Raw genomic sequence first — 20,657 nt, 5'->3', positions numbered from 1 at the left:
TGAAGAGCTGGTCATCCACCCAATGGTCTTTGGTGCAACAATGTACAACAAAAGAGTTCTCTTCAGGTCCAGGCAATGGAGTTGTTCCTCTTCCTTGGAAGGATGAGGTGGAGTGAGTAAAGTAGGCACTGTGATACTCTGGCCGACATGAAAGGGGTTGACAAATTTCTGCAGGAAAGTGTCACATGTCCGGAGAACTAATAGGTCAGGGAACAAACAGGTGAAAAGAGGGCAGTCTAATAGTCCTTGAAGCTTGCTGACCTTCCTGGCTGATGCAATGGCTCCTAGGAAGACAGTTTTCAGAGTCATGATCTGCAGAGAACAACGGTGTAGTGGCTCGAAGGGGAAAAAATCTGAAACTTCAAGATCAGATTGAGGTGCAATTGAGGCATAATGAAGGGGGTAGAAGGAAACAACTGCTGTAATCCTTCCACTAAACCAATCACAACAGGTGAAATGAACAGGGAATGTTGGTCCAGCAACCACAGGAAAGCCAAAATGGCCCTTAACAGTGCCCAGGGCAAGGCCTTGCCGAGCTAAAGAGAAAACAAACAGAAACATCTCCAACAGTGGTGTGGAAAGGGGGTCCACATGATGTGAGGAGCACCAGGCCACAAACGTATTCCAACTGCAGGCGCATACAGTTTTGGTGGAGGCACGACTGGCTGCCAAAATGACATCACAGACCTCGGGATGGAGATCAACGACTTTCAGCTGCCACTGCTCAAACTCCAAGCATGAAGGTGGAGCACATGAAGGTTTGGATGCAGGACCCTGACCTCCGCCAAGACAGGAGATCCTGTTGATGGGGCTGTCTGATCAGAGGGCCGATGTTTAAGCTCAGGAGTGTGGGATACCACATTATCTGTGCCTAATCTGGAGCCACTAGGATGACTTCTGACTGGTTGGTTCTGATTTTGAGAACTCAGGTAGGAGTGGCATCTGCAAAATGGCATACAGGAGACCCGAGTTCCATTCTAAACAGAATGCATCTCTGAGCAATATGATGACATTGCACATTCTCTGTGGTGGCAAACAGATCGAGCTAAGGTTCTTCCCATTCTTGGAATAGACCATCCCACCACCTGCGGTTGTAGTTGGCATTCATGATACGCAAGGCATTGACAGCTACGTTTGTCTGCCCTGGCGTTCAAGGAGCCTGCCAACTGCTGCACCACCAGAAAAACGTCCTGGCTCTCCAGCCAAATCGAGAGGCGCAGAATCTCTTGCACAAGGTCCACAATCCCACCCTGCCCTGTTTGTTGCAATACCATATGGCGGTGGTGTTTTCTGTGAACACCTGAACAATCGTCCCTTTGATGGATGGAAGGAAGGCCAAGTGAATCACTCTCAGCTTCATAAAACTGACATGAAGCTGTAATTCTGCCTGAGACCAGAATTGTCTGATCTCAACTCTCCCAGACGGCCTCTTCAATCCAGAAGTGATTCATCTGTCACCACTGCAAAGGTTGGGGAAGGGAGGGGGGTCAACTGCCAGGCCAATCACGATTCGTCAGCCATCACTGCAGGTTTTTTGCAATCCCCTTTGAAATCTGCACTAGGTCAAAGAGGTTCCCCAGGTGCTGCTCCCACTGGGACTTCAGATCCCCCTGCATAAGTCATAGGATGCAGGAGTTCATCAGATCCAGCAGCCTCCGAGTCAGTGTCACCGTTATCCAGGATTGAAGCAGGAACATCAGGATCATAGCCTGAATATCCTCATTCGGGAGGGTAGGCATGGAACTGCCCTGTATTCAGAATGGCTCTGACAGGGAGAAGCTGAGAAGGAGGAAGGTATGACTTTGGTATGTGGTTAGGGAAACCCAGCAAATGCAGGAGATCTTCCATAATCTGAAGGACAGTGCTGACTGCCTGGGGCGGGCCTACCATTGAGGTAGGGAAAAACTGGGACCACCAACCTTCACAGATGGGCTGCAACCATCACAGTTACTTTTGTAAATAGCTGAGGGGCACTGGTAAGGGCAAAAAGGAGCACAGAAAACTGCAAATGATGGTGACCCTCCATGAGCTTCAGGTAGCACCTGTGGGCTCATAGGATGTGAACGTTGAAATATGCACCCTGCAGGTCCAGTGCCTCCATCCAGTCTTCAGGATGCAGCGCAGACAGAACCGGAGCTAATGTGAGCATCTTGAATTTCTCTCTCTTTAGGAAGTAGTTGAGAGGCACAGATCTAGGATAAGAGGAAGTCCTCTATTCTTTTTTACCACCAGAGTAGCAGAAATGGCAACCATGATCTACTTCTGGGGCAAGCACCCTCTTAAATGCTCCTTTGGCCAAAGGAGCCTGCATTTCCTGACAGAGCAATGATAGGTGACCCTTCATCAGCCGTTCTTGGTGTGGTGGCAATGGCAGATGGGTTTCCTTGACTGGCAGGGCATACCCCTTCCTCACAATCTGAAGCTTCTACCATTGGGGCAGGTGGTGCCAGATCCTACCACCAATGGGATGCCTATGTGAGACTGAGGGTGTCCTAAGGGGCATACAGGCTGCCAGACGGTGTAGGACTGGGCAGCTCACTGGGCCAGGCTCCCGCATCCTTTATGGGATCTGCTGCCGCGTCCATGAAAGGACTGGGCAGGATGCTGTACCAGTGGGTACGGCTGGTATAGTGGATGCCCATTGATGCCCCACCACATCTGTGGTAGGGAACGAAAGGACTGCTGTTGAGACCCAATCAAACATAAAAACAAAAATATTACAGTGCATCTAAATGATAGCCTCAACCATCAAGAAAATAACATTATAGAGAACCATATATAAATACATATTCTGCATTTTATAGCATCCAGCATCAAATGCAGTTGTGGTTAAGACACAATATTTAGCGTTTCAATGCCTTAGGAATATTTGAACAGGGGTCCTCCTCAGGATAAAAGAGTAGCAACCTGAACACAATGTATTGAAATAATCGTGGATAACAAATGTCCCGTCAAAATCCACAAAATGCTGGAAGAGGACACTTCATTCACAGGACAATACTGGAGAAGGAATACATAACCTAGGCTTCCTTGTGCGACTCAAACAGAATTTGGAACTGCACCCAGCCGCTATCAAAGAACAGTCAGGAGTCACTTGCTTATGGTTCTTTGACAGTGGTGGGGTGCAGCTCTCTCAAAGTAGTCTGTTGTGTCCAGCCAGCACATGATGGAGAGCTTTGCTGCATCCAGACCCTTCATGAGGGCTTCGTTAAGGCTAGAAGCAGCAGTGCAACTGAGTCCCACTGCGTGTGAAAATAGCAGCCCAAGGAAAGGAGGTGTTCACAGACTGCAAGGGTAGGCTGGTAGAAGAAACGATGTCCTTTCCAAAGGCGTCCAGCCTCTTGGGTTCCTTTTCTGGTGGGGCGGACAAAAACATATTTGGTTGACCTTAAAAGCTGAGGCTTGCACCACCAGGCTCTCGGGGTAGGACTGATGGGAGGTGAATGCTGGGTCTCCAGGGGTAGGACAATGACACTGGTCAGTCATGCAGTGCACGGGCGCCCCTGGGCAAGGTTGAATGGCCCCCAAGAGAATGTCTGTGAGGGCTTCAGTAAAAGAAAGCAAGGGCTCCTGGATGAAGCACCTCAGTCAAGACATTTGTCCTGATCTTGACTATGAGCAATTGCCGGTCAAGGACCTTTGAAACCAAGCCCGGAGGGGAAATCACGCCAGAGTCTGGAAAAGTGTCCATCCCACTGGTGTCACCCAGCTCCTGGTACCAGTTTACAACAGTATTAGGGTCCTCCTGTATAGAACCAAACCCTTTGTCCTCATCTCCCCTGCTGGGAGGAAGGGAGTGTCAAGTGGACATGTCCCTAGCACACTGAGAGCCACTGCTCACAAAAGGGTCGAAAAGAAGTCACAGAAATTGGTCAAAAAGTGACTGGGGTAGCTCTACAGATCTGCACTATTGGCACAGAAAGAAAGGAAATGAAGTCAGCACAACGGGGTAGTGCTTATATAGGCACAGAAACATCACTTCTGAAGCAGACGACACAAAGACAATCAATGCCACCTACCGGCGTGCAGAGGCTCTGCTCACGATTTCCCAAATCTAATCTAACACCTGGGGAATACTCTAAGGTGAGGAATCTGGTTAGAAGTCTCTATTTGAAATCAATGCTCAAGATCTTCTCTGTGCAGCGTGCATTACCAGTGAATGTGCACATGGATGTCAAGTAAGGCACACATGTCTTCTTGGGCCTTGTATTTTTTTGTCTAGACTGGGAAAAATGACTGCCCCCGCAGCTGGATTCTTCATGGTCACAAGATCTTCTGACCAGATGTGGCCAATTATTGGTATTGATCGGGCCAACTTTCTGTTTAGCACCTCATGTCATATAAGAATTAATCCATTTCTTTAGATGGGATTGGGAGTTGAAATCTTTTAGATGCTCTTTCAGTCAGACTATGGAAGCCATCTATATTGTCCAGAGGTTAGTCTGACAGATTTGGATTTGGATTTCTATCAACCAGGCCTAGATAGTTATCTGATTTGGGACCAGTGTCCTCTGAAGAAATGGATGCAAGTTCTCATTCTTGTGGATCATCTGTATAGGCTTCATCATTGTCAGGTGGTCCCAAAGGTAGTATGTGGGATGCCATGGTACTGTTGACAAAGCAGTTGTCAAAGAAGTTGGCTTCACCGTCCTCGTAGTTGCAATTGACTACAACAGAGGTTCTTGAAACTGTTGTTTATGTGGTTGTTGACGGTGCAGATTGAATTTGCAAGAGTCCGTTTTTTGGTGTTGATTCAAGTTTCATCATCAAAAATGTGCCTCTCAACAATATTTTTTATCAATAACATCATTACCAATGATCTTGATGATGACAATTGACCGTTTTCAAGCACTAGAGGTATTTTGGTCCTTGGTGTTGGTGGTTTGGATGGTGACGTGAACTTGTCAACCAGGATTACTTCTTCAGGTTTGTCCTTTGCCTTCTTGTGAACTATTTGTTTGGAGATTTGTTGGGTGTGGGTAGCATTCTTTCAAAATTCAATGTTTCTGGGCTTCTCTCATTTGAATGTGCCATTTTATGATGTTTTTATGCCTTCTGAAGGTACCATCTGACTCTTCATCAGAGGATCTCTATTGAGTTTTGCAACCAAATAAAAAAAAAAAAGCTTTTCTACTCTGTCTATGAGCATTTCAGTTGAAAAGGTGACAGACCTTACATTCCTGAGCTGTATGGTACGAGGCAATAAATACTCTTTGTGAGGGTCCTCAGAGTGAATTCCTGCCACAGGTTCTGCAAGGTCTGAAAATACCTTTTTTTGAAGTATCAGGCATTGTATGCATTGATAAATCCACAGAGGGGTGGAAATTCCTCCCTAAATAGCAAACGTTTTAGGTTGAAAAGTCATTTATCTGTGGCAGACTGAGCACGGATCAGGGGACCAGCGGTAGAATTCTCAAGTAAATTAGCCAGTGGGGAAATGGTGATTCACGGGCTTACGCCTCACTGGTCGGACTTGGTCCCTTCTAAAATACTGTGGGCAGGTTAATGATGTGGCTATGTTAAAGCTTTACAGGTTATGTTTAACATTAGAATTGCTACTATGACTAACATGGGACTTCAAGCTTGATGAATGGGATGTTTCAAGATTGTGAATCTGTAAAAGCACACTTTCCAAAGACTGTATTTATCCTTTCAATCTCTCTTAAAACAATATTCGCTCCTGCTCAGACGGATTTTGCGCCTACGGTCTATAATAAGCATTGGCAAAGCGAGCAGTTTCTGAATATAGAAAATCTATAGATGTAGTCAATATTTTTTAGACATGTGAGACAACAGCATGTCTTAAAGTTTAAAAAAACAGCACTATGACCCGGGCACCGCTGCCATGTGTGATGCGTTGCTCCAGTCCTGGTTTTTATTTGATTTCTGGGACTTACAGTCATGTTTATTCCATTATAAAACAGGACTTCAAGTTCCAGAATTCAAAGAAAAAAAAATGGACTGAGTGGCACATCACTCATGGACCTCGGAAACTTGGCAGCTATGACCATGTAAAACACATTGACAAGGACAATAGCTTTTCCACAGGTGTAACATTTTGGCTTTGCCTATAGTCGTTTAACACTAGAGTTAGGCCAGTCATTGCGGTTAGCGCAAAGGGTCAGTGCCCAAGTGTTACTCATGTGTAAGTGTAGCTTTCATCGCATCATGGTTGCCACAAAGATCACGCCCACTCCTCGGGTCATTTCACTTACGCGGCCTGGGAGAGTCATGCAGTTATCTTTAGTCATGCAACATTGCCCTCGTCAAAATCTTCACAAACAGGTTACTGCGGGTATCTAGATTGCTTTCTTCTGATTATTTTGCTGCGAAAGAGCTAGATGAGGCAGGATAATGTCAGATTACGACCTCCGATTTGCAAAAGCCTCACACTAGTGCAGCCATCTTGCACCCTCCACCCCCAAATATCATTAAGTATGTATGTATGTATTAAACCTATGTAGGATTTTTTCCTTATCTCTTTAGCAGGTATTTCTAGTTTTAGGACACTTTAATAAAACAGCAGGCTGCCAGACAAAGTGTTTGCAAGCAATAGATATCCTGTGCGTAGATAGGTAACTTCAAGGAACCTGAATGTGAAACCAGACAGTACATCTAAAAAACAAAATTATGTTATTTTATGGGAGGGCCGCGGTGGAGATTCTTAGTGAGCAAGACAATGGAGCATGTTTATTCTTTAGATTTGATATAAAACATACATGCGCCTTCACTAACACTTTAATGGTAACATGTACATACCCTGATTTTGATACATGGTATGTTATATGAATGTTCGGAATTAAAAAAGTAAAACAAAAATAATTCTTAAGATTCAAACCAACTTACTTTTTCTAAACCCAGATTCCTCATCAGATGGTTTTCGATCTGTTTTCCTCTTCGGAAGGAACTTCTTCACAGTCATTGGGCTTTTACTTGAGTCCTTCAAACAATACAAAGGTTACAAAATATAAAAAATATATTATTTCTGACACTTATTAAAGTTTTGGATTTTAATTGAAATTAGTTATCAAGAAGAACAAGTTACTTACCTTTAGAAACTATGGTTCTGGTGGATATGATATCTAACCACAGAATTCTTACCCTAGGGGACCCCTTACTCAGCAGATGCACACTGCCTTGCAGCTTGTGTGTGCTGGTGGGGAGAAAAAGACAAAGTCAACATGGCACCCCTCTCAGGGTGCCACGCCCACAAACCAACCACTGCCTGTGGCATAGGTAGCAGGTCTTACAGTCCTAAGGCAGGGTGCACTATACCACAGGTGAGGGCATAGCTGCCTGAGCAATATGCACCTACATTGTCTAAGTCCATTCTTAGACATTGTAACTGCAGTGTAGCCATACTGAGTATATGGTCTGGGAATTTGTTATTACTGACTCCACAGCACCATAATGGCTTCAATGAAAACTGGGAAGTTTGGGATCAAACTTCTCAGCACAATAAACCCACACTGATGCCAGTATGGGATTTACTGATGTATCCTGTTTGTTAGCTAAACTGCTAGTGCAGGACTAACTGGTCTGTGCCAGCCTGCCACATTCAGAGAAGTTTCTGACCACATGGGGTGAGTGCTTTTGTGCACTCTGTGGTCAGAAACAAAGCCTGGGTGGAGGTGCCCTGCATTCAAAAGGACCAAGAACTCCAGGACAGCAGCTCTTTCTAAAGAAATCTACAACCAAGGACTCCCACCTCACTCCAGATGTGTGAGTCTTGACCTCTCTGCATCCGATGCTCACGGCCCTTGTCCAGGTGGTCTACCCAGCAAGAGAAGGTGGTCCCCAGGTGACTGCGAGCATGTGCCCAACCTGGGTTGACCTCTCCACCCCTCCACGACGACCCCTGGTGCTTCAATGTTCAGCAGGCGGCCCTCCTCCCTGTCCGACCAGAGGTGTGCCCGAGACACCCCCAAGACCTCACCTACAGCCTCTGAGTGACCCCCAGGGTCTCCTCATAGACCAGCTTTGGAAACCCAACGTCCTGTTTGCACCCTGCACCCGGCCGCTGAGGGTGTGTATTTGGTGCCTACTTGTGGCCCCTCCTGTGCTCGTCTAATCCCCCCTGGTCTGCCCTTGGAGTTGTGTGTACTTACCTGCTGGCCGACCAGATTCCGAGTACCCCCTGTCTCCATGGGAGCCCAAGTTTAATTTGCTCAACTTTGACCTTTACACCCGGCCGGCCCAGTGTTGCTGGTGGTGGGTGTTTGGGGTTAACTTGAACACCAACCGGTGGACTTCCGAAAACCCGGAGACTGAAACTGTAAGTGTTGTACTTACCTGTAAAACAACCTAACATTTCTTCCCCTCTGGAACTGTTTCTGAAAATTGCAGTGTCCATTTTTAAAGCAGATTATTGCCAATATTTCAAAAACTGTATTACTTACCTGTTTCAAACAAAGTACTGTTGATACCTGTGTGAAATACGAAACTTGTAAGGTACTTACCTGCAACTTGAAACTTGTGGTTCTAGAAATAATTTAAGAAAATATATTTTTACAATATGAAAACCATTGGTCTGGAGTTAAGTCAATGAGTGTGTGCTTCTTCTATCTTCTGAGTGTGTACAACAAATGCTTTGCACTACCCTCTGATAAGCCTAACTGCTCGACCACACTACAGCAAAAGAGAGTATTAGTATTATCTACTTTGGCCTCTGTTAAGCCTCTGGGGAACCCCTGGACTCTGTGCACACTATATCACACTTTGATATAGTATATACAGAGCCAGCTTCCTACACCAAAGGTAAGTATTTTTCTCTTCTGATGAATACTTAAAACCACAGATTCCTCATCGTGTGAACAGATACCATAGCTGTACCTTCCTAGGTGGTGGGTCAATTAAATGGTTCAGACCAAAACATCTTGCAGGACAGACATATGTATTGACATCCACAAAGTTGCATGACAAATATCCAGGACAGACACTGGGTCACGACTCCATCTTGTGCCCTATACACAGTGGGTATTACTCACCAGCCTTATGTAATTCCTTAACCTGTGGCGCCTTTCCGTCTTGCGTAACCATGGCTACCCCCTTCCAGGAAGCCTGGACTAATGACCCTCTGTTCTGTTGCTATGCAAGTATCATCTAGTTTGCATCTGCAAATATCACGTCTATTTAGGATAGTCATATTTTCACTGTGAACCAATAAACTGTACCATCATGTACTTGGAGTTCCGTTGTGCTTGGTATTGTTTTCAATTACTGTTTGCACCTGCTACCTGCTAGGCCTCATATCCGGTGTATGTAACACGTGATTTTCCTCAGGTTCATCTGAGGATTCCACACTTCCATGTGGGACACGTACTCTTCTGGAACACTCTGCTTCCTGTATAAATACCCCCTCTGAACCTGCATTGGGTGCGTGGCCTCATACCCGTTCTACGTAAACTACATCCCTGCAGTCACCTCCCATGTTGTCCGGATCTTCCTGCATTCCTGTCCAGCGCAAGCTTTGTCCCTGCACTCATCTCCCGAGTCACCCGGACCTTCAGCGCTCCAGTACTGCGCAAGCCTCATCCCTGCACACATCTTCTGAATTGCCTGGAACTTCCAGCGGTCTAGTCTTCCAAGCCTCCCTGATGATTCGGTGATCATGACTTCTGTACTCCTCCAGAGTCTCCATTCACAAGCTATGATTCTAGCCGCCTGCCATCTTTGAACTCTTGTAGAAGTACTAGACAAGGCTACGTACTTTTTCAGGTTAGTGCACACTAATCCTTTAAAGTAGTTGAGGAGGCCTGAGTATCAACATCTCCAAAGACTACCCACTCCTGTTCCTTCTCCATGATTTTTTCTCCAGCGCTCCTTCCTTGTCTACACTCTATACTCCCTTGGTGCATGAACTGTTTAGCTCATGGACTAGAGACTAAGGGCCTGAGTTAGATCTCGGCAGAGGAGTTACTCTGTCTCAACGATGATGGATATCTTGTCCACCAAAATCTAAATACCATAGAAAACAATGGTATTTAGATTTCGGCAGGTGGGATATCTGTCACTGTTGTAATGGAGTAACCCCTCCGCCAAGATCTAAATCAGGCCCTTCATCTTGTATTTAACTTATAAACCGAGTGTAACCTTGTTTCTAGTATATCTTGGGGTGTCCCCAACTCCAACCTATGCACTGAGCGTAACCTTGTTTCCTAGTATATCTTGGAAGTGTCATTGACTCCAACCTTTGTACTGATGGTAACCTGGGGAGTGTCAGTAACTACAAACCTATGTACCGAGTGTAACCTTGGGAGTGTCAGGAACTCCAAACCTATGTACCAAGTATAACCTTTGTTTTCTAGCCTACTTTGGGAGTGTCAGGAACTCCAAACCTAAGTACTGGGTGTAATACAGTTTCCAGCACAGCTTTGGGGTGTCAGCAACCCTAACCTAGGTTCCGAGTGTTATTTTGAAAGTGCCAGTAACTCCAATCTATGTTCTGAGTTGCCCCAGGATGGTCAGAAGCTCCAATCTGTATTTCAAGTTCTTCCTCTGGAATTTTCAGAGATTATTATCCTGAGGACTTGGCTATTCTGATCTATGCTGTGATTTAGAAGAATTCAGTAAGTGTTGGTTGCCAAAGTAATGCATTGATGACATTTGTAGCAGCTTTCTAGTACATTAACAGTAATTGCCTCTTCTTGTTGTTCCAAGAGTATTGCATCTTCACGAAACCTGAGGTGCTGTCCCGTAAACGCCCACCTTCACAGTCCAAGAAGGTCTCAGGAGCGATGCATTCTATATGCAGAGTAGTATTGGCGTTGAGCAGATCCTATGCCATACGTTTATTTTTTAAAACATGTTCTCTACCCCATTTCCCCCTCTGGAAGCTGGCGGATCTAGTTGTACCGTCACTGGGTCCTGTGTCTTCCTGAGAGGGAGTCGAAATCCAGCATTGGGCTCAGTGTTGTCTCCGCAGTTGGACCCAGGTGAGTGCGCAACACCACGGGCCGATGCAGTGGCAGAAAATTTAGCTGTGGTAGAAGGAGTCCATTGCCTTGTGGAGGTTGCTTCTTCACCAGCGTGTAGCAGATGTTTATGGGAGAACAATTCATGGGGGCATGGTCCATTTTTGCACTGCCTTGCCCCTTTTTGCCCCAGAGAACACATCCAAGAGCTGATCGTGTTCCTTGGTGCAATCTACACAAAAACGTAGTGCCCTCCTACAGTATAGACAATGGAGTCTTTCTTCTTCCTTTGAGAGACGAGGAGGAGTAAAGAAGCCAGGAGGGAGATAATCTGACCTACAATAAATGAAGTGAGCACTTTAAACATAAAGGGAACTTAAGTAATCAACACCAACTTATTTGGGATGAATGATGTACAAGGTGTGTTAAAAATGGGGTCTCTAGTTGGCAGTAGTTTGCATCCTGTCCAAGTAGGGACCCTCACTCTAGTCAGGGTAAGGGAGCCACACAGCTAAGATAACCCTTGCTCACTTCCTTGGTAGCTTGGCATGAGAAGTCAAGCGTATAGCAGAGCCAATGTGTAAATATTTGTACACGCACAGTAACACAGTGAAAATATTACAAAAGGACTCCACACCAGTTTGGAAAAAGAGCCAATATGTATCTGAGTAAAACAAGACCAAAAGGATAAAAATCCAAAATACACAAGCAAAGCTACACATTTTTAAAGGTTAATCTGAGTAAAACAAGACCAAAAGGATAAAAATCCAAAATACACAAGCAAAGCTACACGTTCTTAAAGGTTAAATCTCAATAAAGCTATTAGAAACACAATAGCTCCAGCTGGGGCTATCACAACGCCGTTGACAGAGTCGTTCCCAACAGTCCAGCGCCACTTATGAGGGAGTGCGGGCCGGTCACGGAGTCTCATGGACCCCAGACACAGTACCTTTGGAAAACGATGAAACAAAGACATTGCAGGGAGTCGGGGAGGTGAGGCGTCGCTGGAGCCGGAGCGGTGTTGGTTCCGGGGAGGTGAGGTATCGGTTCCTTACTGCCAGGCAGGGGAGGTGAGGTGTCAGTTTCTTATGGTTGCAGGGGAGGTTATGAGGCTTCAGTGGCGAGGCGTCGGTTCCTTATGATCCAGCAGGGGTCGATGAACGCAGCAGGTCATGACATCGCAAGCACACCATGGGGCAACAGGTGCTGCGTTGGAGTCGGGTGTCCTAGACGTCAGGGACACAGCACACAGCGCTGTGGCAGGACTTCAGAGGCGCTGCAGTGGCATTGGGCCTGCAGTGTTGCTCGCAGTCGTTGCACTCAGCGAGGACCACAGCTCCTGGTGCACGCAGCAGCGCAAGGTCAAAGAGAGGCACCAGTTTTGAAGTCGCTCTGGAGTCGATGCACTTGGTTACTTCTTAATTATACCAGAACTCACTCCCAAGAGTGCAGGAACTGGATTTGGCACTGCTTGGCAATTCAGGACTCTCAGCAGAAGAGTCCATGCACTGGCAGATGAAGTATTTGATGCTCCTGAGATGTCTAACAGGAGGCAAGGTCAGTACAAGCCTTGAAGAACCTTTGAAAGCAGAATGAACAAAGCAAAGACCAGTCTTTTCACTCAAAGGACAGAAGCAGCGAGCAGCAGGCCAGCACAACAAAGCAGCAGGCAGAGTGGCAGTCCCTCCTAGGGCATCCAGCTATTTTTCCTGGCAGAATGTCCTCAGTCCACAAGTGTTTTGAAGTTGTGGTCTCAGAGGCCCAATACTTATACTCATTTCTGCCGTTGAAGTAGGCAAACTTTAAAGGAAAGTCTTTGTAATACCACATTATTTGATGCTTTGACAAATAAAAGTATAATTTTTATATGACCATTTAAAAGGTTTTCTGGGTTATACTTGTACCACCAGCATATTTATTAATGAGCTTTTTTGGTTTAGGGATCTGTGTCTTTTGTAACACTTTCTAAAAGTGGCATTTTCAAACTTAGAATTTTTAAGAACAACTTCACGAAAATATGTATTTTTAAATTGTGAGTTCAGAGACCCCCCAACTCCATATCTCATTCTTCTCCCAATGGGAAATTACACTTAAAAGATATTTCAAGGCAATCCCCATGTTAACCCATGGGAGAGATAGACCTTGCAATAGTGAAATACTGAATTTAGCAGTATTTCACTATTAGGACATGTAACACACAGCAGTACATGTCCTACATTTTAAATGCACTGCACCCTGCCCATGGGGCTGCCTTGGGCCTACCTTAGGGGTGACCTACATGTAGCAAAGTGGAAGGTTTGGGGCATGGCTAGTGGGTGCTCTTGCCAGGTTGAACTGGCAGTTAAAACTGCCCACACAAGTACTGCAGTGGCAGGTTTGAGACGTGTACAGGGCTACTCATGTAAGTGGCACAATCATGACACAATCAGTGCTGCAGGCCCACTAGTAGGATTTCATTTACAGGCCCTGGGCACACACAGTGCACATTACTAGTAGATCAAATATGACAATCATGGATAAACCAATCCCCCATACAATTTCAGACAGAGAGCACTTGCACTTTAGCACTGGTCAGCAGTGGTTAAGTGCCCAGAGTCCTAAAGTCAGCAAAAACAAAGTTGAGTACAGGATCAAAACAGGAGGACAGAAGCCAAAAAGACAGGCAAAACCTTGGCAAGAGCTGACAGGTCTAACAAGGTGGGTTAAGAGAAAGAACTGCAGCTCACTCACACGCTCAGCCGATGTTATGGCGAAGAGAAAGACCGTTTTCATCCTATGAAAGTCACAATGGACAACTGTGCCGAGGCTCTAAAGAAATGCATATCAAAAAGTCGAGTACTAAATTCAAGTCCTAATGTGGTTTCCCAAAGGATGTTGGTGGAAATAAATGCTGCAAACCTTTCAAAAATCTCATAACAGGTGATTTAAATAAAGAAGGCTGATCCGCTAACCCCAAAAAAGCAGAAAGAGAAAAAAATAGCCTTTAACAGTGTCCAAAGCAAATCCTGATGGGCCAGGGACAAAACAAACAACAAAACGGCAGACAACTTGGCTTGCAATGGAGGGTGCCACACTAAGCCACAAATCTGTCTCAATGGCTGGCATGAAGCAATTTTGTGGAGGAACACATTGCCACTAACATGACATCAACGACTACAGAAGGAAGGTTGAATGAGGAAAACTGTTGCTGCTCAATCTCCAAGCATGGATGCAAATTAGGCAGGCCCGGGTACAGTACACTGCCCTGTTTCTGTAACAGATGATGCACGCAAACCAGCAGCTTGTTCGAAGGCCAGATGCTCATGCCCAGCAGTTCTGGGTACGACACTCTCCTGGCCCCATCTGGTGCCACTAGGATGACTTTGGCCTAGTTGTTTGTTATCTATTTCAGAATTCAGGGCAGGAAAGACAGTGGAGGGAACGCATACTTGAGTCCCGAGCTCCACTTTTGGTGAAATGCATCTCGGAGAGAGAGGCAATGTGGGAACGCCAAGAAGTAAAATTGCTGACATTGTGTGTTCAAGGCGGTGGAGAAACAATTGAGCCTGGATTCTCCCCAATGTGGGACAATGCCTTGCCTCACTTGTGGGAGTAACTGCCATTCCCGGCCCACTATGCACCAGTGACTGAGATCATCCTTTGTGGAGATCCCGCCAGGTGGTTTACCACCAGAGAAGTTATCTAGGGGTTCAGTCAATTCCAAAGGCATCGAGCCGCGTAGCATAACACCCAGCAACCCACCCCGTCCTGCATGATGAAGTACTGCATGTTGATGGTGTTATCCGTGGAACATGACTATGCCTTTCTCTGATGGTAGGTAGAAAGGCCAAGTGAACTGCCCTCAACTCCAACAAACAGAGGTGGAGTCAAGCTTTCCCCAGACATCGGAGGCCTCTGATCTCCATCTCTCCCAGATGGCCTCCCCAACCTAGAAGCAAAGCTTCCGTTACCACTGTCAAAACTGAGTGGGGTAAGGGAAGGGGTCTGCCACTGGCTCAACTGCAGTCCATTGCAGGCCTTTTGAAGTCTCTTCTGAAATATGGATACAATTCAACATATTCCCCAGATACTGTGCCTACTGGGACTTCAGGTCCTTCTACAAAGCCTGCATCTGTCATCTCACATGTATCACCGAGAAGATGCAGGAGGCCAACTATTCCACCAGCCTCAGAGTCACCCGCACTGAGATCTAGGACAGACACTGAAACACCAGTTTATCATAGCCTGAAATCATACCACATTCATAATAGCTCTGAAGAAAATAAATTTGTATTTCTTGATAGAGAACCCCAATGATATGAGGAGGTTTGCTGTTGTCTGGATTTGGTAGGCGAATGCCCTGGGGGAGTTCACCTTCAACAGCCAGTCACTGAGGTAGGTGAAGAGTGGTACCCCTCAACCTCTGAAAGTGTGCTGCGACCACCACCATCACATAGTGAAAACCCAGGGGGCAATTGTGAGGCCAAAAGGAAGCAATGCAAATTTAAAATGCTCCTGGCCCACTGTGAACTGCAGCCAGCGCCTCTGGGTCTGTGGGATAGGGATAGGGATAGGGAATAAGTGTCCTGCAATTGCAATGCTACCATGCAGCCTCCAGAGTCTAGGGCCGACAGGACCTGGCCTAGAGTGAGCATCTTGAATTTGTCCTTTCACAGGACGGTGTTCAGATTTAAAGTAGGACAAAGGCCGTCATCCTTCAGAAGCATGAACTAGTGTGAGTAAAACCCAGCTACTACTTCTGATGCCAGAACCCTCTCTGTGTTCCCCTCTGGCCAAAAGGGCCTTCACTGCCTTTTGAAAGATGGACAGCTGGTCCTCCATTGGCCACCCTGATTGCGATGAAAGGTGTGATGGGGTGGAAAGAAATAGGAGGGCGTAGCCCTGATATATAATTTGAAATACCCATTTGACTATAGAGATGGCTTGCCGCTACTGGAAAAAATTACGGATCCTGCCTCCAGTAGGCTGTGTGCCTAAAAGGACAAAACAAAGCAGTTTGCAGTTGTGGTTACCTGAGGGGCAAAGGACTGAGCTCCACTTTGTTCCTGATGCCCTGGGCTTTGTCTTTGTGAACTATAACCATGGACACAAAAAGGCTGGAAGGTCTGCTGGACTGGCAGTAGGGCCTGGCATTCACAAAACTGAATACCCCGGCAATAACTACTGAGGAAGTGAAATTTATAGTGGAAGTGTCTAAAGAGGGCATGCAGATAAAGTAGCGTGCTGTAGCCCTAGGACCTGCTAGGGCTAAAACTACTTTGCTGACAAAGAAGGCAAGAACCATTAAATGGCATGCCCATTAAAGATTCTTGGACATCACAGCAACACAACAGAAGCTGGAATCCCCAACATGTTCATAAGGCTGCCTTGTCAGTGGTCTACAATGAATGGAAGGCTTGATTCCTGATCCCATGCTCACATGTCGCACTTAACGCAGAGAGCCCATGCAATAAAGCAAAACCGGTGATCAAGCTCAATGTATTAAACTAAAGAAGAGTTAAGCTAAAGAAATCAAATACAGAACTTTAACCAAATGCTTACTTAATTTTGAAAATATACCTATCAAAGGATAGAAAATAATATTTTAATAAATAAATTGGACGGCAGGAGGTTGATCATATCTAGTAATAGTTAAGCATACTGCAATTACATGCTAAACAGGAACAGCAAAAACACAAAATTTTAATATTTGGAAATCTGAACATGTGGTTGCTAGGCAGATTTTTGGCGGGCATGGCATCTCTCATTCAAGGCAAAGTCTAGACGTGACCATGTGTTGAGTGTGAACCAATTCCTTTAGGTTCTGGTTAAATTCCATTAATGTTACATAAATCAATAGAGTATGAATAATCATTTTAACTGTCCTTGATTGGTAATGAAATTAACCATTGAGAACTACAACAACAACAAAAAAATCTGTATTCATTGGGACATCAAATGTAGAAGTTCAAATTTCCATCTCGATGTCTAGTCTATTAAAGTTACCTTCCATGTAACAAAAACTGCATAAATTGAATTTTCAAACATACAGAATTTTGATGAGACCATCAGCTTGGATTTAAAATGGTTATTACCAAACTAGGCAAAAGTAATGGAACATGCAACAGGACCTCAAATTTAACATTTTAACAAAAATCTTCAAAAAATCTAGAACCTGAAAGATCTAGCCTTGTTAAGGGTCTATTTCAAACAATAACTAAGTTAAATAGCCTTTAGTAGCCAGGCAGTGAATCTAGATCTTGGAAATACATATGTGAAATCAGTGAAACTGAAAGGGTTATTTTTAGGCATAGCTTTTCTTCAATTATTAATCTGAAAGTGTATTGTCCTCTAGTTTTTAAAATTAAGAAACATGTCTTTGCCAAACCTGGCTTGGGATGAGATGCGTTGTTTTAGGGCTAAAGGGAATTTTAATCTAAATCTTGCATGTGGCTACAAGATGCCGTAGATATTGGGCATTAGTTGCAATATATCTGAGGTATTAAAGCCTCAGAAAAGAAACAATAACGTGGGCACAGAGCTATAAGAATTTCAACATGCCTTTAATTTATGAGCGTAAAATGGAAGAGTTCCTTACAATATTCCAATTAATAGTACACATCATTCCCCTCTGCGATGGGCTGTGCTAGATACACGTCTGTGCCCATTTCCGCATGCCACTTAGTGAAATTATTTCCCAGAGAACTGAGTAGACAGCAACTGATGCAGCCCAGGTGATTCTTTTGAAAGGAAACTACTCTATTCAACATAACATATACAATGCTGGAGAGTATGTAGGACTTTGACAACACAAAAAAACAAACAGGCAAATTGCCACTCTGGGTTGGCTTCTTGAAGGCACACCCCACCCTGACCTTGCTGCCTGATAAAGATTCTGCCTCTGACAAGGTTCAGGTTACACAGGGTAAATTCATTAACTCTGTCATTTTTATGTCAGGATTCCATTAAGTAAACCAGCAGTACGTCTACTCTCGGGATTGACGTTGGGAAGGAAAAGGAACAAATGGGAGATCAGGCTGATTAAAAGAAACAGGCGAGGAATCCTACTTAAAGAGATGGTAGAAACAATTATAGGTATTTATGCAAATCAGTCTTGACCCTGCTCCAATAGGAACAGCCCAGCCCAAAAGGACAAGCTAGGTCCTCCCTAAACCAGAACACAAGCAACTCAGGACCTATTTCGCCCTAGTTTTGGGCTCATTAGCCAGGTACAGCTTGGTTACGGTGACAAAGTGGGCATACCCTTCCAACTTAGGGCGACACAATAAATAACCAAAACAGTGATGGATGGAATGCTTGAATTAATCTCAGACACTGATAATGACTCAGGCCACATCCCAATCCATTGGTATTTTGCACACCGTGCCACCGCAGATTGGATCCAGTCAATGGAAATCAATCTTGACCCTGGGTCAAGACAACACTCAAGCCCAAACCGCCCAGCCAGGTCTTCCTTGAACCAGTACACAAGCAACCTAGTACCAGTTTTGCCCTAGTTATTGGCTCATTAGCCGGGCTTAGAAAGTTGGCATTTTCCTGCAGTAGCCAACTGGTGACTACAGCCTGTCTTTGGGTCACATGACTGGGAGTAGTTGACAGTTGGGCTTTGTGTATTCCTCCTCAACAGCCAAACCAATGAGGAGCTTGAGTGTGTCTGGATGGGCCATTACTGGCATGATGAGCGGGAGGAGTAGGGCACAGCCTCGCGTACACTGAATAGTCTGAGTCCTGCCACCACACAAAGGACTGCATACCCCTTGTAGTTAGTCCGGTGCCAGGGAAAGGAAGGCACTGCACCTGTGAACTTCAAAGGCATGCCTCTAAAAGCTTCTCCCCATTTAAAAGGCACAACTTGGTATAAATACTGGACCTAAGACACCAACTCTTCAGTACACTTCTGGACCTATGGATACTCTGCCAGGAAGAAGGACTGCTGTGCTGCTAAAAGGACTGTCGCTCTGTTGACTGCTACTCTGAAGGACTGCTGCCCTGCTGTGCAGATCTGCTACCTGGGCAAGAAGGACTAGACCTGCATCTGTTGAACCCAGCCACCCAAAGTGACTCCATGGGATAGTTGGCTGGACTTCTGATTAGAGCCTCAGAGACTGAAGGCCCCAACAATCTTGAACTCAGCACCTGGACTCTGCTATCTGTGAGTCCTACCCTACCAAGTGCTGTCATCCTAGTCCAGGACCGTGGCAATTGGGCTTGAAAGTACTCTGCTAGCAATCTGTGGATCCAGCAGAACTGACGCATCTCTTCCATGGTGCATCTCCAGCAGAAACCCTGCATCGCCTTTGTTGATTGAAGCATCACCTTTGGAAGCGACGCATCAACTCTGCTGCAAGGTTTGTTCTGACACAAAGGACTCCACATCAACCCCACAGTGCACCAGAATCGCCTCCTATGCAAAGCTTTCTCGACACAGGCCCTTGCATCTCTTGTTGGCGGCAGCCCTGACAAAGATGCAGGACCTCACACCACATCCTTGCCGCATCTCGGAACAGACGCACAACACCCCACAACCAGGACCTAATGTACTTTGCTCAGCGGGCCTAATTGGGTCGCTGCAGCCGGCCTGCGCTTCATCGTGGTTGGCCTGAACAGTTGAAGCTTTGTGCTTTCTGGTGCTATCTTCACTGAAAGCTTTAATATTTTAAATATCTTTGGTTCTACTGAGTAGACGACTGAAATTTTGGTCTTGTTTTATTCACTAAAAGAAACTCTATTTATTCTAGAGATTCTTTTTGTTTAGTTTATTTCACTTTATTACTGTTTGAGATGTTGCACAAATACCTTGTGCATTGCCTCTAAGTTAAGCCTAACTGTTCTGTGCCAAACTACCAGAGGGTTGGGCACAGGTTAATTTAGCTTGTGCCTCACCTTGACAGGGATTGTAGTTGTTGCTTGACCTGGGCTCTGTCAACCATCACACCAAGGGCCAGATGTAGCAAAGGGTTTTTCCCATTCTGTGTCAATGGGAAAATGTGTTCGTGCATATGGCCCCAATTTCTTACAGTTGAAATTCTTCAGATGGAATACAGAGTGAATCCCAGATTTTAATGCACCTACCAACATGAGTGCGAAAAGATAGAGGGTATGTTTAAGTCATGGTCGGGAACCTGGTAGAAGAAGGGACTTGAAAAGCAACAAGGTCGAAGACAAAATGCCATTGCCACATCTGCTAATCGATTCCAAGGAAGATGTAGCGCAATGTCCAAGCCCTCCGAGATTGAAAAACATTAAGATTTTCTAAGTGATTAAAACTAAGTGAGAAAGCATAAAGAGTTGTAAGCTAACAGGGAGCAGCTCCGCAATACAGGAAGGGTCCTTCAATGAGACTAGGCCTTTAGAATTCAATTGCAAAATGCCTAGCACTTAAAACTATGTGTAAAGCAAAACCACATTGGCAAGTGGGATTTGTGGGCACCTAGTAATTCCTAAGTCTTGTCTGAGTTTTTTAAACCCTCAAGATTTCAACTTAGTATTTGTCACTGGAAAGCAAACATGACACTCATTTTACTAGAAATGCAAGCCTAAGTTAATTAGTTCTTTCACAATTGGTGAACCTGTAGGTTGAACTGAAGGGAGGACCCAGCAAATCATGTCAGATATGTCAACTGTATTTCTTTCAGTAAAGCCAGAACAATGTTAAATTGTTCTATATACAGTAGCTATGAAACGTTTTAGAAGTTGCCACCTGATGCTGAGAAATGTTTTGAAGATCTGGCAATGCTGCAAAGA

General features: G+C 45.2%; 1 protein-coding gene across 1 annotated transcript in view; it reads right to left on the bottom strand.

Annotated features, from left to right (window-relative positions):
* Positions 1–20,657, bottom strand: part of ARHGEF6 (Rac/Cdc42 guanine nucleotide exchange factor 6) — a 793,672-nt gene that overhangs the window by 236,920 nt on the left and 536,095 nt on the right. The window contains exon 18 of the mRNA XM_069212447.1: positions 6,847–6,940. Coding sequence (XP_069068548.1) covers positions 6,847–6,940 — 94 coding nt within the window. The remainder of the gene's footprint in view (positions 1–6,846; positions 6,941–20,657) is intronic.

The sequence above is a fragment of the Pleurodeles waltl genome, chromosome 2_1 (assembly GCF_031143425.1).
Source record: "Pleurodeles waltl isolate 20211129_DDA chromosome 2_1, aPleWal1.hap1.20221129, whole genome shotgun sequence".
NCBI lineage: Eukaryota > Metazoa > Chordata > Amphibia > Caudata > Salamandridae > Pleurodeles > Pleurodeles waltl.
Note: the sequence above shows the minus strand (reverse complement) of the source record. Positions and strands in the feature narration are given on the sequence as shown.